Source organism: Vigna unguiculata, chromosome 3, assembly GCF_037176805.1.
Source record: "Vigna unguiculata cultivar grain cowpea cultivar isolate G323 ecotype 2 chromosome 3, ASM3717680v1, whole genome shotgun sequence".
Classification (NCBI taxonomy): Eukaryota; Viridiplantae; Streptophyta; class Magnoliopsida; order Fabales; family Fabaceae; genus Vigna; species Vigna unguiculata.
This window is the reverse complement of record NC_140794.1, coordinates 21781424-21801342: the sequence shown is the minus strand read 5'-3', so window position 1 is coordinate 21801342 and position 19919 is coordinate 21781424. Positions and strand designations below refer to the sequence as shown.

The following is a 19919-nucleotide window of genomic DNA, read 5'->3' as shown; positions in this document are numbered from 1 at the left end:
CATTTGCCGAGCAGCCTGGAGTGGAGGCACTTTGCTTTTTGTTGACGGAGTCTCTCTCTCTCTGTCTTTCTGGAGTAACTCAGCGCATCATCTTAGACCATAAACTTAGTAGGTGTGAAGCACACTCTTTAAAACCATGGGCATCTTAAAATAGAAACTTTTTTGTCTCCAGTGAAGAACTATTATAATAATAGGAGTGAAATGAATAGTCCGTCTTTGCATTTCAAAACAAATAAAATAATAGAAATAGTTATTTTAAAGACATTTTTTAGGCCCACAAAACATCAAATGAGCTACTATAAAGAGGGAGCAACGGAAGCCTGTATCCTCAGGTTAGCCTCGAACTCGGGATTGCACTTCGAAGTGGTTCTTACGTAAAACACAGAGAGTTGTTAACCTTGAGGTAGCGGGAGAAAGCAAGATAATAAGAAGAGAGAAGAAGCAGAAAGAAAGAAGATGTTGCTCGAAATCGCAATTGGGTTGTTGGTGCTGGGTCTGTTTCTGCACCTGCGTCCCACACCGAGCGCAAAATCGAAGGCACTTCGCCACCTTCCCAACCCTCCAAGCCCAAAGCCTCGGCTTCCGTTGATTGGACACCTTCACCTTTTGAAAGACCAACTTCTACACCACTCTCTCATAGATTTATCCAAACGTTATGGCCCTTTGTACTCTCTCTACTTTGGGTCTATGCCCACCGTTGTTGCCTCCACCCCTGAGCTCTTCAAACTCTTCCTTCAAACCCACGAGGCTGCTTCCTTCAACACAAGGTTCCAAACCTCTGCCATTAAGCGCCTCACTTATGATAACTCCGTTGCCATGGTTCCCTTCGGTCCTTACTGGAAGTTCATCAGGAAGCTCATCATGAACGACCTCCTCAACGCCACCACCGTCAACAAGTTGAGGCCATTGAGGAGCCATGAGATCCGCAAGGTTCTCAGAGTTCTCGCCCAAAGTGCAGAGGCCCAACAACCTCTTAACGTCACTGAGGAGCTTCTCAAGTGGACCAACAACACCATCTCCATGCTCATGCTTGGTGAGGCCGAAGAGGTTAGAGATTTGGCTCGCGAGACGGTTAAGATTTTCGGAGAGTACAGTCTCACTGACTTCATCTGGCCCTTGAAGAAGCTCAAGTTTGGAAAGTACGAGAAGAGGATTGATGAGATATTCAACAAGTTCGACCCCGTCATTGAGAAGGTTATCAAGAAGCGCCAAGAGATCGTTAGAAGGAGAAAGAATGGAGAAGTTGTTGAGGGAGAGCAGAGCGGTATCTTCCTCGATACTTTGCTTGAATTCGCTGAGGACGAGACCATGGAGATCAAAATTACCAAGGAGCAGATCAAGGGTCTTGTTGTGGTAAGTTGTTAATGCTTTAAGAAACAATGTTGACGCACTACTAAAGACTAAAAATATACTCACCAAGCTTTTGTTTTGACAGGATTTCTTCTCAGCTGGGACAGATTCCACAGCCGTGGCTACTGAGTGGGCTTTGGCAGAACTTATCAACAACCCTAGGGTGTTGCAAAAGGCTCGGGAGGAAGTGTACAGTGTTGTGGGAAAAGATAGACTGGTTGATGAAGTTGATACTCAAAACCTTCCTTACATCAGGGCGATTGTGAAGGAGACATTCCGCATGCACCCACCACTCCCAGTGGTGAAGAGAAAGTGTGTGGAAGAGTGTGAGATTGAGGGGTGTGTTATCCCAGAGGGTGCATTGATACTTTTCAATGTGTGGGCTGTAGGAAGAGACCCTAAGTACTGGGACAGACCATCGGAATTTCGTCCCGAGAGATTCTTAGAAAATGGAGGTGAAGGGGCAGTTGGTCCTATTGATCTAAGGGGACAGCATTTTCAACTTCTCCCATTTGGGTCAGGTAGGAGAATGTGCCCTGGAGTGAATTTGTCTACTTCAGGAATGGCAACTCTTCTTGCATCTGTTATCCAGTGCTTTGACCTTCAAGTGCTTGACCCACAAGGACATGTACTCAAAGGTGATGATGCCAAAGTTAGCATGGAAGAGAGAGCTGGCCTCACTGTTCCAAGAAAACACAACCTCGTTTGTCTTCCACTTGCAAAAACAACCCTCGCTGCCAAACTCCTCTCCCCGTAGATTACAACATACAACATCATGTTCCCCTTCGTTGCACTTACTTTTATCTTCTCATAATTATTTCAATAAGCTGTAATTCACGCACCTACTACACACACACATGCGATGCCTTTATTTCTTATTCAGATATGTAACTTCGATCTTTCTCTTTTTACCAAAGTAAAAGTCTTGCATCTACTCCATTCTATTATTTTCACTCGCCTTCTCTCCTTTCATCGTTTCACTTTCTCTCGTAAAAATAAAAACAATTTGCGACAAGTCTGATGTATTAACACAATTTCGTTAAAATATATATGTTTTTACTGCAAAGCGGAAATATAAGCCAAAATTATGTTGGGTTTCTATTATTCTCATTATACAATATGTTGTAGATAGTTTCTGGTATCGATACATTCTCCTACGATAATAACAACAAAAATAAAAATAAAACAAGAATAAAAGAAAAAAAGAAAAAAAAATTATATAAAAAGGTACGTTGTATTGTGTAAAGTCTTGCATCTACTCCATTCTATTATTTTCACTCGCGACCGTACATGATTGGCCCCTGCCACTCCTGATCGATCAGTCCCTTAGCGACCGGTCGATGAGACAACCTTAACAAAAGTTTCTAAAGATGTTATCTACTTCTTAATCCGAACATACCGTGAGTCAATTTTGAAAAATCGCATGTCCGCTTACATCTTACTAAGCTTCTCAAATCGCTGTCAGATAGATTGTTCACAGGAAACTATTCAGACTCTTGATATTGTTCTGCATTCGGACTACAACTTCGTGAGTCGGTCGGTTGCCAAGCAGAGGCATCAACCTATCGTATGAAGAAATCGTGTAGCCCCCATACGTTTTTGTGGTCAACTGGGTCAGAAGGCGAAATCGTGTGGGAGATGAACGTTTTTGGTGTCGTAATCGATTACCGTATGTTGTAATCGATTACTGCATGATGTAATCGTGCAAGGGGATAACGTCTTTGAAGTCGTAATCGATTACCGTAGTGTGTAATCGATTACTGAATGTGTTGCAGTTTTCTGTGTATTGTGTAATCGATTACGCACGAACTGTAATCGATTACATGCGTAATTTTTTGAAAAAAAACGTTAACAAACATTTCACTGGATAGGAAAGCAATGATGTATAATATAGTTGAATATGGAACTAAAAACAATGATATTAGTGAAAAAAAAAATTACAATCAATTAAAGTACTAAGATAATAATATCAATGTCAAAGTGCATTAAAAAAATACAAAGTTTTTGAATGAAAATAAACATGAAAATGCATCTAAGATGGAGGAAATTGGCGCCGCACATAAGCCATGTCTTTCTCAAGTTGACCAACCCGAGCATCTATACTGTCAAATCTTGAACCAACAAAAGCCCGGAGATCGTGGATTTCGTGGATAATATCATTAAGCATAGCAGCAGATGCATCCTGGGTAGGCTGAGGCGGTGGAGATGGTGTGCGGTCATCATGAATAGGTGCATCCTGCATATCACGTTTATGAATCCATTCACCATTTTGGTTTTTTACAAAACCAAAGGAATGAATCACTTCAGCACCAATTGGACCTGTTCTCCAATTAATCTCCTCAAATGGTTCATCTTCTAGAGGAACATTAAACTTAATCAAAATGTCAGTAATATGATTAGCATATGGTAAAGGGGCATGGTCTCTTAATGCCTTTTTCATGCGATATCTAATCAGATGACCCCAGTTAAGCTGCCTTCCGGTCAGCATTGCCCACATTAAGATAATGTCTTCTTCAGTAGCTTGGGCAAGGTTAGTTGATCGGGGCACCAGGCATCGACATAAGATGTAGTGCAGGATACGTGTTTCCACTTTCATTTGCCCTGCCAGTATTCTTCCTCCAATATTTTACATTGTCACGACAAATCATCATTTTTGCATTGTGACTTGAATAATCATCTCTCCATTCCTCAACCATGTTTCCCTCAAAACAGACCCCTTGAGTGCCCAATTGAGTTATACGATAAAACATATCTATATCCATCATAATTTTCACATGCTTAACTTCACTAAGAATAACCCCTTCCTCAGTAATTTGTAAGTTGGAATAAAATACTCTAACTAATTCTAGATAATAACATTGACGATTAGTCAAAAAAGGTAATAATCCCAAGTTGTGGAGTATATCATAGCACTCAAAGTTTTGCTCAGCAATAAAATCATCAGGATATCTGGGTTCAGGAATATCTCTGGCAGAAAATTTTGAAGTATACCTCTCATATTGTGCTACGGAAGAGAACAGTCTCTGTGGTTGTGAAGGTGCAATTATTTCTTCAGGTTCGTTGACGGCGGGACCACGGCTGCAGCGAGCACCGACTTGAGTCTTGCGTTTCCTTGATGATTCTGCCATTTTAGGGTGTTTCTGAAGATTTTAATCGGTGGGTTTTGTAGAGAATTGAAAATGAGAAAGATTGCAACAAACGGGAGGCTCCTGATAGTGGTGTAATCGATTACAGGGTTTCGGTAATCGATTACGAAGGAAAAAATTAAGTTCCAGTAGCTCGTGTTAGAGTTGTAATCGATTACAGAGTTTATGTAATCGATTACCAATCTAGAAATAATTTTGCAAATTCTCCTGTTAATCGATTAAAGGTGTGTTGTAATCTATTACGAAGGTATTATTTATGTTCCAGGTTGTCGTGTTACTTCAGTAATCGATTACAGGCTTCGGTAATCGATTACATTGTACAAATTTGGGCTTGTGTAATCGATTACGGTCGTATCAGATGTCCAAATTTTGGTCATGGTAATCGATTACACTTTCATGGTAATCGATTACCGCACGCATTGTTGCTGAAAATTAATTGTGGTGATGGATTACAGCATAACATTTTTTTTTTAGCATTTGTACTCCATTAATAAAAAAGTTTAACATATTCCATTAATTAAAGAAAAATAAAATGATAAATAAGTTGCACATAACTTCAAATGGAAAGCAAAAAATAAATAAAAAAAACGATTTACGGCAACCATCTGTATCTTCTTCTTCCCCGGTGATCCACAAACCATCCAGAATTGATATCTTGGTATTCTTCGGAAGGTGTTGGTGGTCTGATGTCTCTAGTTTGGATGAAAAGCTCGATATAGGAAGAGATGCGCGATTTTTTGACAGATTGGTCTAGACTTTGTACGTGTTTCCAACGATTGATCATTTGTGAAACATCAAAGTCACATTTGATTTCCGCGGTGTCATGCAATAGTCGCCTGTTGTGTATTGTTGAAGGGCGGCGATAGTCAATTTGTTTGACAACTCTACGGTCACCACACTCGACTAATTGAGTTACGGTTTGTAATAATTCATTGTAGGTGCAATCATGTCTGATGGAGAAGGTTTTCGTGGCATCGGAACGAAACTCAAGACCAAAACCAGATCGACTCTCTTTGATACCAGCACCCCTTAAAGGTCCACCATAATAAAGAATCGTTGGTGAAGTTGGGAGAGAGTTTGAGGATGATGATGATGGGGTGTTTGTAGTTAAAAGAGAAAGGATTTCTTCGGGTGATCTTGTGAAGGTCACGTACAATTCAATCATGGTGTTGAAAGGGAAAGAAGACTTACATTCTAACATTTGAAAAACATGTTCATCTGTCTTTATTTCAAATGCGTCATAGACAATATTTCCTTCAGAAGTCATTGTGGGTCGTCTGAAGTATAGGTTGTTAATGGTTGTGTGTGCCTGACTTTGAATGGTTGCACAAACTTTTTGGTTCAACATGTTGTATGTGCAATTGTATGGAATGCGAACAATCTCCGGAGTCTGACATATAAACTTCACCCCATCCTCACAGAGTTTCATTTCACCGTTTGTGTATAAGGCAGCTATGTAAGAATTGGTGAAATCCTGCGACTCTGTGATGCCAAACATTTCAGGGGGAAATTGTTTCATCTTTCGGTTTTCAATTAAGAAAGAAAAAGAGGAAGGAGATGCCAAGCAATTGATGTGTTGGAAAGTTGAAAGTTTACATTTGATGTAGTGTGGGGATGTGGTTTTTATAAGCATAGTAGTTGCACAATTATTGAGTGAATCAAGAAAGACAAAATGATAAAGGTTGAATTCATTACGTACATATGCAATTGTCATATTGAAATAGTACACATACATAGTACAATATTCTCCCATAATGTGATAACTTTATTTCACAACAACATTATTCAACGGTGGCTGCCTGTGCCGCATGGTGGCCTTCGTGTCGGTCGTCGAGGTCGTCTCTCAGGTTGTGGGGGAGGAGGGGGTGACTCACTTTCGTCATCAGTATCTTCCACTTCCACAGATTCAGAACCTCCTTCTGAAACATTAAATGGAATTTCAGGTCTGTAGTATGGTTGTGAAGATGAGGCGCCTCGGTATGCAGATGGTGGAGTTAGTGATGATGTCCCAAACATTTGTGATGGAACACCCCCATAGCTGGAAATATGTGGGCCAGATAAACCACCATAATATTGCACTGGACCTGATCCAAAGTTTGAAGGCGCTGGAAAAAAACCATATGAAGTCGGGACCTATTGAGATGACGATGGAGGATGCATTCTGTGATCCCAATTCCCAAAACCAGCTGTTACATTTTGTGACTGAAGGAGGCCGGAAAAGGGTGTATCCGGACGAAACTGCTGATGTGAAGGGGGATTCTGATATTGCTCTGGCATGTCATACTAAAACAAAATAACAAATTAAATTTTATTATTTAAAATCAATTATAATCGAAACTTTAATTAACATGCAGTGAATGAAAAAATGATTCTCACTTCATCATCGGATGATTGCGCAATAACCGTGATATACCGGATGGTATGATTTATGTACCATTGCATGTAGGGCGAGCTATCACGCAGATGGCCACTTTTGGTGAAAGGTTCGTCCTGAACAATGGAATTATGGCGATTATTCCATAGCATGATAAAGCGATGGTGATATTGCCTCCAATTAATTTCCCCCCTTCCTCAAAGATCAATTCGGTGAACCTCATCCAGGTTCATCGGGTCGGATGGGATGTTTTGTCGCCAACCAAACTGTCTGACTACCCGGTCAACTTGGTGAAATTCAACCGTCGTAAAACATATAAGAGGAACCAATGCCCGACTAATTGGAGAAACATTTATTATTATCATGCGACTAACATGTGGTTGTCGATATGGTGTCCATAAAAACTGCAAAAATTAGTGTTAATAATTAAAAAAAAAAACGAAGGAAATTTCAAGAAACAAAATAGTAGAGCATTGGTGATAATGAACCTGCTTTGGTTGAATTTGATCAAATTTTTTTCGGAAGCCAACCACAGTAGTTTGGTCATGGAACACAGAATGTGTTTGCCGACACCACCTCACACTTAAAGGGAACGCAAGCCCAGCCACAATCTCGTCCTCCGTGACTGGTTATATTTTTGGAGAGATGCATGTAAATCTCTCCCACGCCCAACACTGAAGCAATAACATGCATCCACCAATGTTGTCTTGATGGAATTTTGTGTTGTGATCCAGTGCACGATAGAGGCATGCCAATACTGCGGAACCCCAACTAAAATTTGAAATATGCTCCAAATCTGTTAACAATGGCAAGAACATAAAATGCACGAGACTGGCTGATGTATTCGGCATCAACATGCTGCCAATCAAAATGAGGATGTGTGCTCGTGCATACTGTCCAACGGTAGCCAGTGTTGCGTCATCCGGTAATTCTCGGAATCTGCTATTTAGCCATGATAGCTTTATTCGGTTCCTTGTAATCATATTTTCGGGAGGAATATCCCCCAATAAATCTTGACACAATTGTAGCAGGTTTCCAGAACTTCCACTGGTGACGGGTTCACCATCAATTGGCATCCCCAGTTGCAGTGAAACATCTTCCAGGGTAATAGTTGTTTCTCCGAGTGGCATGTGGAAGGTGTGAGTTTCAGTCCTCCATCTTTCACATAATGTACCATTAGTTGGTTAATCTCCATATTACTCACTTTTAGAACGTGACCAAAACCAGTTGCATCAATTAACATTCTGACCCTAGGGTCAATAAGATCTGTATGTTTTAGTATCCAGATAGAATGGCGTCGTGGCCGGAGGACCCTCTCGTTTCCTTCCCAAATCTGGTTGGTGATGTGATCGTCTTAATGACGCAACACGGACAAGTTTGCTGGCAGGTTGTTGTTCTGAGCCGTAATAAACTACGTAAAAGTATATGGAAATATTAACAGAATATCATTTCAAGTTAATCACTAACAAAACAAACAAAAAAAAATTATCATAAAATTGACCGAACCTGTTAGATTGATGGAGGACAAATTAATTTTGATACGCTGCAAATCCAACTACAATGGGAAGGCAATGAAGTATTCAGTGATGTGAATGTTGCACCTGATATGGGTATTTAAACTACCTCACCACACTATTCACTCACATGCCTTACTTTTCATTTTTCTCTCTCTCACGTAGCAAAGCACCTGTCTAAAAAATAGGAGCCTATTTTCCTACACCTCCATGCACACCACCACATGGCTTCTTCTATTCACCACACAAACCTTCTCTTCAATAATAATAACTTTTTCAGAGAATCTCATACTATTTTTCAAATTTGCAGGTGGCAGAAACATTTCCAATCAAACCATTATTATGAACAGTATCATGCACAACAAAAAAGGATGCATTATTTTCAATAGTAATGTGCAGAAGCATGATTTATTATGAGTGCAGAAGCGTGAAGTTGTAATAGTATCATGGCAGGTGTAGCAGTCTAGGAATCACGCCGAATCGGAAAATCAAAAAAGTGTAAGAAGAAAACGTCATGGGGGTACACGTTTTTCAAATGAAAGTGTAATGGGGGCACGTTTTCTGAATAGAAAATGTGTGGGGGCACGTTTTCTCTATGAAAACGTGTGGGGGGTGCACATTTTCTAAAAAAAATGTATTTTTTTTCTTTTCGCACCCCCTACCCACTCTTTTTGCACTCCAACCCACTCCATTTGATTCTACTGACTAAAACGCTTATATATTCTACCACACTACCATTGTTTCTCCTATCAAAACTTCTTTGCATACCAAGCTTCACATCTGAAATATCCTGATCTATTTTTCAATCTGAAATATTCGGGTCTACACTTCCATACCAACCTGTTCATAATGAGTTCGTGGAATTATAGAGAATCTTCTTCGTCTAATCCAATCGATGACGAACCTATCATTCCAGACATTGTCGAAGAGTTTACTTCCGATGATTTTTATGAAGACAATGCAGACGATCAAGTAATTGTCCTGATTCCTCCTATGGATTACAATCCCTATGGGGAAGTCGAACTACAAGAACGCATGCAATTCGATTCTAAAGAGGCAACGGTCTCTGCCATCAAACATTATCACATCACTAATGGATACAGCTTCAATGTGGTAGAATCAAAACCGCATCTTTATGTTGCACGATGCATTCATTACAACAATGGATGTCAATGGCGTTTGAGGGCTAGTTATAGTAAAATCCGACATCATTGGGAAATCAAGTCCATTGATGGTACACATACGTGTTTCTCTACATTAATGTCACAAGATCACTGCAATCTAGATTCGACCCAAATTGCTTCCATTGTTTTTCATTTGGTCCGCACAAATCCAAGCATTCGCATCAAAAGCTTGGTCGCTGACATCAAAAGTCGTTACGGATACACAGTCACATATAGAAGAGCATGGATTGCGAAGGAGAAAGCAATTACAATGGAGTATGGTGATTGGGACCAATCTTATAATGAAGTTCCCATATGGTTACTAGTTGCCCAACAAACCAATCCTGAGACAATTTTTCAACTTTTCGGTCCTCCAGTTAATATTGATGCTGAGGATGGAAGTTCCACATACATTATGGAACGTTACTTCTGGGCATTTGGACCATGCATTGAAGGTTTTAAGTATTGTAAACCTGTTGTTCAAGTGGATGGAACCTTTTTAACAGGCAGATATCATGCCACCTTGCTAACTGCAATTGCTCAGGATGGAAATAGAAACATATTTCCTTTGGCATTTGCAATAGTAGAAGGTGAGACAAAGGAGACATTGATTTGGTTTTTTCAACTACTACGAGAGCATGTAACTCCTCAACCAAATCTCTGCCTAATTACTGATAGAGGCAAGGGAATTTTGTCAGCCCTACGATAGGAAGAAGTTGACTGGGAATCAGACAATCTTCACTCTGTCTACTGCATACGTCATCTGGGTTCCAACTTCAACAACCGCTTTAAAAATGCCGATCTCAAGAAATAATTCATTAACTTGGGTACAACATTTTCCTAACTTTAAATTCCAGATGCACAAAATATTTCCTATACATAATATTTTTTCATTTCATTTTATATTTCTTTTTCACAGCTTATGAAGTCAAACAACCTACCGTGCAAGCAAAACTTTCAGTTATGAGGTCCCAATTCCCACAAGCACTAGCTTGGATTGATAAAATCCCCTTACATAAGTGGTCTTAGGCTTATGATAGGGGGCGCAGGTACACGCACATGACAACAAACTTGGCGGAGTGCATGAACTCTATGCTTAAGGGGGCTCGCTCATTACTTATTTGTGCACTATTGAAAATTACATTTCAAAACATAAATGCTTGGTTTGTTGAACGCGGCTTAAAGGCAGACTCTATGTTAAGAGCTGGCCATCAATATCCAGAAGATGTCACAGCCTTGCTCCAACAAAATCAACAGAAATATGCATATTGTCATGTTCAACGCTACGATTGAGATAATTCAGAATTCGAGGTGCAAGAGATATTTAGCCCCCATCACTATCGGCCAAAACCAATCTCATTCACTGTCAGATTAAACGATTGGTGGTGTGATTTTGGTCACTTCCAAGCTAGTCGATTACCCTGTCATCACGTCATAGTTGTTTGTTCTTTTGGTCATATACCACTTTCAAATTGTATCGATCCAGTTTACACCCTTGATAACATAAATAAGGCTTATCAAGTCCAATTCCACCCCCTGTGAAATGAGGACTATTGGTCAACATATACAGGTCCTAATTTCACTCCAGACCCCCAAACTAGGCATAAGGCTTCGGGACGACCTACAACGACTAGGATCCATAACGAAATGGATTAACCCGTTACGGATAAGCCAAAAAAATGCTCTTATTGTCGCACTGAGGGTCATCATAGGGGACAATGTCCATTTCGCCAATAATTTGTACATTTTTTATTTTAATTAATTTAATTTTCAATGTTTTTTTCTTCTTTCTACAATGTCAAAACTAAGACAATTTTCTATGAACATTAATATTTCTTATGCCTTAATCAACTACAAGTTGAAATACTTTATTCTTTTATGGACCAAAAAACATTATAAAATCAGAACAAATTATTATGCTCGCCTCTGTATCCAATTCTAATTTAATCACCTTTTTTTTAAATTTGGACTGTAATCGATTACAATGGTATTGTAATCGATTACAATTCACTCGAACAAAATGCATTAACCATGTAATCGTTCTTCTGTAATTGATTACATTACACCCAGAAAACAACAACACATGCAGTAATCGATTACAGCCTACGGTAATCGATTACTGAATGAAAAACGTATCCCCCCCACGATTTCATCTAAAAATGTGCATCCCCCCAACGATTTCCTTTGAAGATCGTTCACCCCCCACACGATTTCCTTTGAAGATTGTCCATCCCCCACACGATTTCGCTTGTTGACAAATTCTGACCAAACAACGTATGGGGGCTACACGATTTCTTCATAACGAAAACGTGCACCCCCAAAACGTTTTACCTACTTCTGTAATTTTTTAAAAACCTGTCTACTTTCGTAATAACCCAGACTCATTTGCCTAGAAGGGAAAAAAAACCTTTTACTGCAAAGCGAAAATATCAGCGGAAATTATGTTGGGTTTCTATTATTCTCATTATACAATATGTTGTAGTTAGTCTCTCGTATCGATACATTCTCCTACGATAATAACAACAAAAATAAAAATAAAACAAGAAAAAAAGAAAAAAAATTATATAAAAAGGTACGTAGTATTGTGTTATATAAAAATAAACACTACCATCTTTCTCTTTTTACCGAAGCAAAATGTTGTAGTCACTCCATTTTTATTATTTTCGCTTGTGCATCTCCTCTTACCGCTTTACATTTTATTATCTCCACAAATTTACAATTCTCATAAAAATTAAGAAAGCAATTTTCAATAGTATGGTATAATATCACAACTTCGTTAAAATATAGAACAACGATACTTTGACATACAAAATTTTTTTACACTCATTTAGGTCTCTTATTATTCTCAATATACAACGTGATGTAGTAAGACTCATATCTATTGATTTAAGATAAGATGCTTATTAAACATTAAATCATGAAGAGGAAGTTTTGATGATGATAAATTATACACTACAAAAAATTGAAGTAAATATGACAGTTTTAATATGGCGGTTATAAAAAACTGTCATAATTTGCTTCATAATACAATAGTTCTATAACTGCCACATTTTGTATGCAAAATATGGCATTTAAAAACGCCATTATGCTCGCCGTTTTCAAGTGACTTCATCTTTCCCTCCATAATACTCTTTTTTTATTTACTTCTCATTTAATTCTATCTTTTTTATTACACAGTAAATTGAATTTTAATGAGACAAATGCACACACAAAACATAAAACTGGCTCATGTAAGATAAACCCTACAAAATCTCTCTATCAACCCCAATCTCTGTTTCGTTTCCACACTCTTCACACCTCGCAATTTTCCACTCTCGCACCTCAGTTCCCAATCCTCTCCGATTCCACCCTCCTCGTTGTAGGAGATCACCACACAGTTTCCCACTCCTTGCACCTCGTTGTTTCCACTCCTCGCACCTCGCTATTTCTGCTCCTCGCACCTCGCACCACCACACCGTTCTTGCTGTCGATTTCATCGCCAGAGATCTCGCAACTCGTCGCTGCAAGTGGAGATTACCAAGTCGCCGAAGATCGAGACTTCCTTCGCCACAATGATTGGGAACCAGCAAAGCGTCGAACATCTCTAGCAACTCTGACGACAATGTCGAACAGGGTTTCGTCGCGAGCCATTTCTCCACTGCCCAAACCCTCAACCAATCGAGCACACTAGCAGCCGCCACAGAGCATTCGCTCTACATTTCCTTATTTCCGGCACGTACAAGGTCCTTCCACTTCTTTCCCTCTAGTACGATTTCATTTTTGGTTGGTTTGCACTTTGATTAGTGACTAATGTGCGACTCCTATTGTTTGCTCTGATTATTGGGTTAATTAGTGGGAAACATAAAAGTTGTGATTTTGATTGCCAGAAGGCATGAAGATGCTTTGTTTTGGCGCTTTTGTTTGATGTTTATGGCTGTTGATATCATGGTTAATACTAGGTTTCTAGCATCTATAACGGATTTTGTTTGTTGTGGACTGTTGGAAGAGGTTGGTATTTTTTGGATGAAATAAGAAACTGGGTTAATGTTTTATAAGGCCCCATGGTCTAGTGTTGTGTTTTTATAAGGTAACTTATCCTGTGTCTGGTGGATTTTGAAAGCACCAAAGAATCTAATCTTGTATTGTTTTGACTTTTCTAAGACTAGTCATGTGAATGTCTATGTAATGGATTTTGAAATGACAGAAGTGGAAGTAAGGATTCAATGGCTGTAAAAATATGGTGCTTGTTCTTGTTATGTGTTTTTTTACCTTTCAGATAAATAGTTTTCATTCTGTGATTTTTTGTCTGGAGAAGGAACAAGGGTCTGTTTTCTTTTCCATCGAAAACCAATGTTATGTGAGTAATTTCAACGTCCCTTTGAAGCTTGGATCAAAAACCAAACACGTTAGAATGTTTGGAAGATGAGAGAGGCTTTGAAGTATAGTCATTTCATCAGTTTTTGAATTTCTATTGAATTAATTACTTTTGTTTGTTCTATTTACTATGATATTTATGAACTACAATTAGTAGATTGTTAGTTACATTTGAGAAGGTTTAAAGGGTTTTCTAGGCTATAGTGAGAAGTGGAGAAAGGTATCTCTTTTACCATGTAGTGATTGGATGATTCCTAATAAGGATGATACGTTTTTCTCATTGTCATCATGTTGAATTTAATAGTTCCATGTTAGATATTCACTTTCATAATGTGTCCTATATTGCAGACACTACCGAGTTACTGCTATACCGATCTTTACCTGTTGAATATGAAGATTTCAGGGAATCCTAGGGGGTTATGAATGAGATGAATATATATACATATATATATATATATATACATATATATATATATATATATATATGAAAATGATTATGATTTAACAAGAAACTCATAATTGTGATTTAAAAAATGGATTTTACCTTTAATCCTAGGTTTTTCATCTCGACAGTACTTCGTTGGTTAGTGTCAACTAGTATTTTTTTTTTCATGAGTATGTACCAACCAGTATAATGGTGTGTGCATGCATCATTCCATTATTTATTTAAATCATAACTTTGGTTGAGATTGTCATGATTAATATTATATTGATAAGTTTTAATGTGTGTGCCTGCTAAATCTTATAAAATGGTATTCATGGGTGCTAACACTAGCTTGCTTTTTGTGTTCTTTTGCTTCCTATATTGTTTATACTTGTAATTTATAGTGTACAACTAGAAACAATATTCAGTGAAACTTTTTTGACTATTTTGTATGCAGATTTTATTGTGATTGAAAAAAAATCATTTATTACGTCAAAGACAATTATCCAGGTAATTTATTGGATTTACTCCCTATCAAACTTTATTAATTAAACATTGTCAATGTTTCCTTTTGTATTTATAAACTTTATCTACTTACCTTTATTGTCTACTTTTGTTCATTTTATTTTGTATGATCCATGTTGTTCCCAAATAGTTAGCTTCACAGTTGTGGGCTTGGGAATGGTTTTAGTGTCTTAACTAGAACCAACAACCCTAAAAGTTCCTTGTACCTAAATGATTGATTGAATATACATCTAACTGGAAAAAATATTAATCCTAATCAATTTTAGTAAGGAAGGACAAACATGTTGCTTTGAGGCATATGAAGTCTGATTCAAACAATCAATTTCTTATGATAAAGTGAAGGCTATTGATTTAGATTGATGTTCGGTTGGACTATTTGTCCAGTCAACAACCTCAACTATTGCATCAGATACCAAGAAATACTTTTGAGGAAATACTTTCATGCTTTCAGGATAAAATATCTATTAGCAGCCCACTAGCCAAATGAGAATTTTTACTAGAACTAGGATTCTCTTTCCCATTTGTTTTTGATGGGTTATGATGCTTACTTCGCTTGAGTGCTTTGAACACTTCTAAACCATCCTCAGATTTTTCCTTTTCACTAGTATTCATTCCTTGATGAGATGAGCGCTTCTTTTTGACACCAATGGAAGCAACTTTCTGTTCATAATTCTTAGAAAGCACTTTTTTGTTTATCTCTAATAGGATGTTGGTTAGGCACTTTATCAAGATCCATCAAATTTAAAATAACACTTAATGCTTCTTTAGACTCCATTCTGCAATTATTATTCTACAAGATAAGTTGAACACTGGAAGCACTCTCTAAAAACCAATGAAACTGTCTGCAATAGATCACAATATCTGTCACATGAAAATAAAAGTGATGAATGCATGATGATAAGTGATAAATATAATCTATTTGGTCATTTCTTTCCTTTTCAAATAGTGAATCCAAAGCAAGAAGAATCACAAACCAACCTTTTGTATTACATCTCATTTGTTGTAGACCAAAGGATTAATAAAATAGGGGGTGTGGAATCTAGTGCTTCCTATTCTTCAACACTTCCTGGGAATGATTTTAATGCTCTATCAGCAAAATAAACCTAAAAAAAGTAAGAAAAGACATTAAAAAAAGTTCAATTTCAGAAAATAAATGCAATTAAAAATCTCATATAAGAGAGGCACCATAACCTGAAGCACATTTTTCATTATATTAAGTCTAACAAAACCAATATTGCAAAACAGGAAGAAGACACCGTGTTAACTAAATTTTTTAGTTAACTTTCTTTCATTTAATTGATTTGAGTGCAATACTCTTTTTCTCTTGCTTGTATGATCTTATTCCTAAATAATTAATTCTTTTCTTTTTGCGTTTATTTTGTAGTCATGCCAATAGATAAATCGTGGATTTGTAAAGCACGAAACACCAATGAATACACAAATGGGTTAAAGGTTTTTTTTTGAATTTTGCTTTCGAACATGGTAATGGTCATGCCATTAAGTGTCCATGTTCAAAGTGTGGCTTCAAAAAATGGCAAACTAGGGATATAGTTCAAGAACACTTAACATGTAGACCTTTCCCTGAAAACTACAGAACATGGTATTTGCATGGTGAAGGACTAAGTGTAAGTGAGGTTGTGGCTACTACAAGTGCAAATGTGGTTGAAGATATTTCAGGATTTCAAAATCCAATGGAAGACATGTTGAACGATGCCTTTGGGTTTATGGGGCAAGATGTGAATGATTTTGATGGGGCTACTGAAGACGATGGTGTGCACAATAATATGGAGCAAAATGAAGGCAACACAAACTTTGATACACTCTTGAAAGACAATAATGAACCATTATATGAAGGTTGTGCAAAGTATTCTAAGTTATCATTCATGTTGAAGTTGTATCATATAAAATGCATGTGTAGAATGAGTGACAAAGGAATGACAATGATTCTAGACTTGCTAAAGGATGCATTTGAACATGCTAAGTTTTCTAACTCATTCTATGAGGCGAAAAATGTTATCAACAAACTTGGTCTTAATTATGTCAAGATACTAGCTTGCCCAAAAGATTGTATGCTATATTGGGGTGAGGACGAAGGCTTAGAAGAATGTAAACGATGCAAAACCTCTAAGTGGAAAGATAAAGATAAGAAACAATATGCAAAGATCTTACGTTATTTTCCATTAAAGACGAGATTGCAAAGATTGTTTATGTGTTCTAAGACAGTTGATTCTATGACATGGCATGCATCAGAGGGTAATGCAGATGGATTGATTAGGCATCCTAGAGATTCTGAGGCTTGGAAAAATTTTGATCTATTACATCCAGAATTTGCAAATGATCCTCGAAATGTACGATTGGGTTTAGCTACTGATGGTTTCAACCCTTTTGGAAATATGAGTACAAGCCATAGTATATGGCCAGTGGTCCTCATCCCATACAATCGTCCTCCTTGGGAGTGTATGAAGCAAACCTCATTTATCATGTCCATGATAATTCCTGGGAAACAAATGGCTGGAAATGACATTGATGTATACTTACAACCACTCATCCAAGAATTGAAGGAGTTATGGTTTGATGGAGTTCAAACATTTGATTATTCCAAAAAAGAAATGTTCACATTGCGAGCGGCTTTGTTGTGGACAATTAGTGACTTCCCTGGTCTTGGAAATTTATCTAGATGGAACACGCACACTGGTCTTGCTTGCCCCACTTGTAACTTTGACACTGACTCTTGTTGGCTATACAAAGGCAAATACAGTTTTATGGGACATCGTCGATTTTTACCTAAAGAACATCGATTCAGATTGAGTAGATATTTTTTTAATGGAAGAAATGAATTAAGGGATGAACCAACATCATTGTCAGGGTCAGACATATTTAAACAAGTAGAGGGTATTAGTGTCACATTTGGAAAACCAATAGAACATACAGATACAGGTAAGAGAAGTTGTGGAAAGAATGTTGCCGAAGTTGTTGGAGCAGAACAATGGAGAAAGAGAAGTATATTTTTTTACCTTCCTTATTGGGAGACCAATTTGTTACGCCATTGTCTAGATGTCGTGCATATTGAAAAGAACGTTTGTGACAATGTGTTGTACACTCTACTTAATGACCCTAAGAAATCAAAAGACAATCTTAAATCCCGAAAGGTTCTTAAAGAAATGGGTATAAGGAAGGAACTTTGGGCAGATGATAAAGGAAGATTTCGGCCAACTTTATTTACATTGTCAAAAGAAAAGAAAAAAATATTTTTGCAAACTTTGAAAAATGTGAAAATGCCAGATGGATACTCAAGTAATATTTCAAGGTGTATTGACTTGAAAACTGGAAAAAATTCGGCCTCAAAAGTCGTTATTGTCATATTCTTATGGAACAATTATTACCTATTGCAGTACATAAAGTTTTACCAAACAATGTTACTGCAGTGATAGTAGAACTTTGTTCTTTTTTCCGACAATTATGTGGCAAAAACTTAAGTGTACTAGATCTTGAAAAACTTGAGACTCGCATGATTGAAACTCTTCGTCATTTGGAAATGTTATTCCCTCCTACCTTTTTCACAATCATGGTTCATTTGACATGTCACCTAGCTGGTGAGGCGAAACTTAGAGGTCCAATACATTATCGTTGGATGTACCCCATTGAAAGGTAAATCTTTTTGGCATACATATAAATTTTATAAAAGGGTAGTATAATTTTTTAGTGTCTTGATTATGGTAACATTTTATAGATATTTAGGACACTTAAAATCCTATGTTCGAAACAAGGCACAACCTGAAGGTTCTATTGTTGAAGGATACCTAGCTGAAGAGGTTCTCACCTTTTGCTCTCAATATATGGAAGGGATGGAGACAAGAATTAATAGGCCTGCACATGTTGATGATTGTTGTAATACAGATTTGTCACAACCAAGTACCTTATTTCCACCAATTGGTAGAGTAGTAAGTGCCTCTTCAACCTTTGAGTTGTCAACCATGGAGAGAGCTTAAGCCCATCGATATGTGTTATTCAATTGTCCTCATGTTAAGCCATACATTGAGTGAGTATTATCCCAAACTATAAACATAATTATAGTTTCATTATGACATTATTAGTAATGTGTTATGAATTTTTTTGATAGGGAATTTAAAGATCATTTGCGAAGGCGGAATAGAGGGCGGAGGATTTCAAATATAGAGATAGAAAAAGTAGTTAATAAGGATTTTGGAGATTGGTTTCCCCATAGGGTATGTATAATATATACTAAAAAATTAACTTTTACTTTTCAAAATATGTTAACACATTGAATTATTCTTTTTTTAGATTAATAACCCAGACATTTCAAGTACAGTGTCAAATGATCTCAAGTATTTTGCTCAAGGTCCAACACCACATGCTAGACGATTTTCTGCCTTCAATGTTAATGGATTCAAATTTAGAACTATAAGTCGAGAGAAGGGGTTGAAAACCCAAAATAGTGGAGTTTTCTTAACTTCTTCAACATCGTGTGTTGCAAGTAATGTAGACCAAAACATAAGACATGCAGATTTGGCATATTATGGGAAATTAGAAGATATAATTGAGCTCAATTATTATGGACATTTTAAACTTACATTGTTCAAATGTAAGTGGGCTGACACAACCAAAGATAATGGGTTTAGAAAGGATCCATGGGGTTTCACTTGTATTAACTTTTCAAGATTAATTCACATTGGTGATCGTGAGGAGCATGATCTGTACATTGAAGCTTCACAAGCTGAAATGGTGTATTATGTCAATGATGAGATTAATAATGATTGGACAACTGTTATCCATTTGAAACCACGAGACTTGTATGATATGGAAGAAGATACTGAAATATGTGAAGTTGAACCATGTCCACAACAAGACTTAAATCAGTTCTTCAGTGACTCTCAACAATTGGCATTATTTAGGGGTGATGATGATGATGATTTAGTAAATGATGAAAATCTTATTGATGAACTTGATGAAAATGATTCCATGTCTGAGTAATAATAAATCTTTGGTATGATTGTACCTTATATATCTTGATTATACATGTATCTTTTTTATAAATTATTTTTTATTTTA

At 37.3% G+C, this 19919-nt stretch overlaps 2 protein-coding genes and 1 pseudogene across 2 annotated transcripts; all 3 read left to right on the top strand.

The window, feature by feature from the left end:
- The first annotated feature begins 321 nt into the window (after nucleotides 1-321).
- LOC146887591 (2-hydroxyisoflavanone synthase-like) lies at nucleotides 322-2297 on the top strand. Its single transcript, XM_085671710.1, has 2 exons — nucleotides 322-1353; nucleotides 1436-2297. Exons 1-2 carry the CDS (start codon nucleotides 457-459, stop codon nucleotides 2105-2107), a joined length of 1569 nt encoding a protein of 522 aa, XP_085527836.1. The 5' UTR covers nucleotides 322-456; the 3' UTR covers nucleotides 2108-2297.
- Nucleotides 2298-9233: 6936 nt separating this feature from the next.
- On the top strand, nucleotides 9234-10256 carry LOC146887590 (uncharacterized). The gene has a single exon (XM_085670294.1). It carries the CDS (start codon nucleotides 9234-9236, stop codon nucleotides 10254-10256), a length of 1023 nt encoding a protein of 340 aa, XP_085526420.1.
- Nucleotides 10257-16235: 5979 nt separating this feature from the next.
- LOC146887589 (uncharacterized) lies at nucleotides 16236-19841 on the top strand (annotated as a pseudogene).
- The last annotated feature ends 78 nt before the right edge of the window (nucleotides 19842-19919 follow it).

Bases quoted from the DNA above. Each gene is read 5' to 3' on its own strand.
- LOC146887591 (XM_085671710.1), top strand. From the start codon at position 457: ATGTTGCTCGAAATCGCAATTGGGTTGTTGGTGCTGGGTCTGTTTCTG. The intron at 1,354-1,435 runs GTAAGTTGTTAA...TTGTTTTGACAG, and splicing joins AGATCAAGGGTCTTGTTGTG to GATTTCTTCTCAGCTGGGAC.
- LOC146887590 (XM_085670294.1), top strand. From the start codon at position 9,234: ATGAGTTCGTGGAATTATAGAGAATCTTCTTCGTCTAATCCAATCGAT.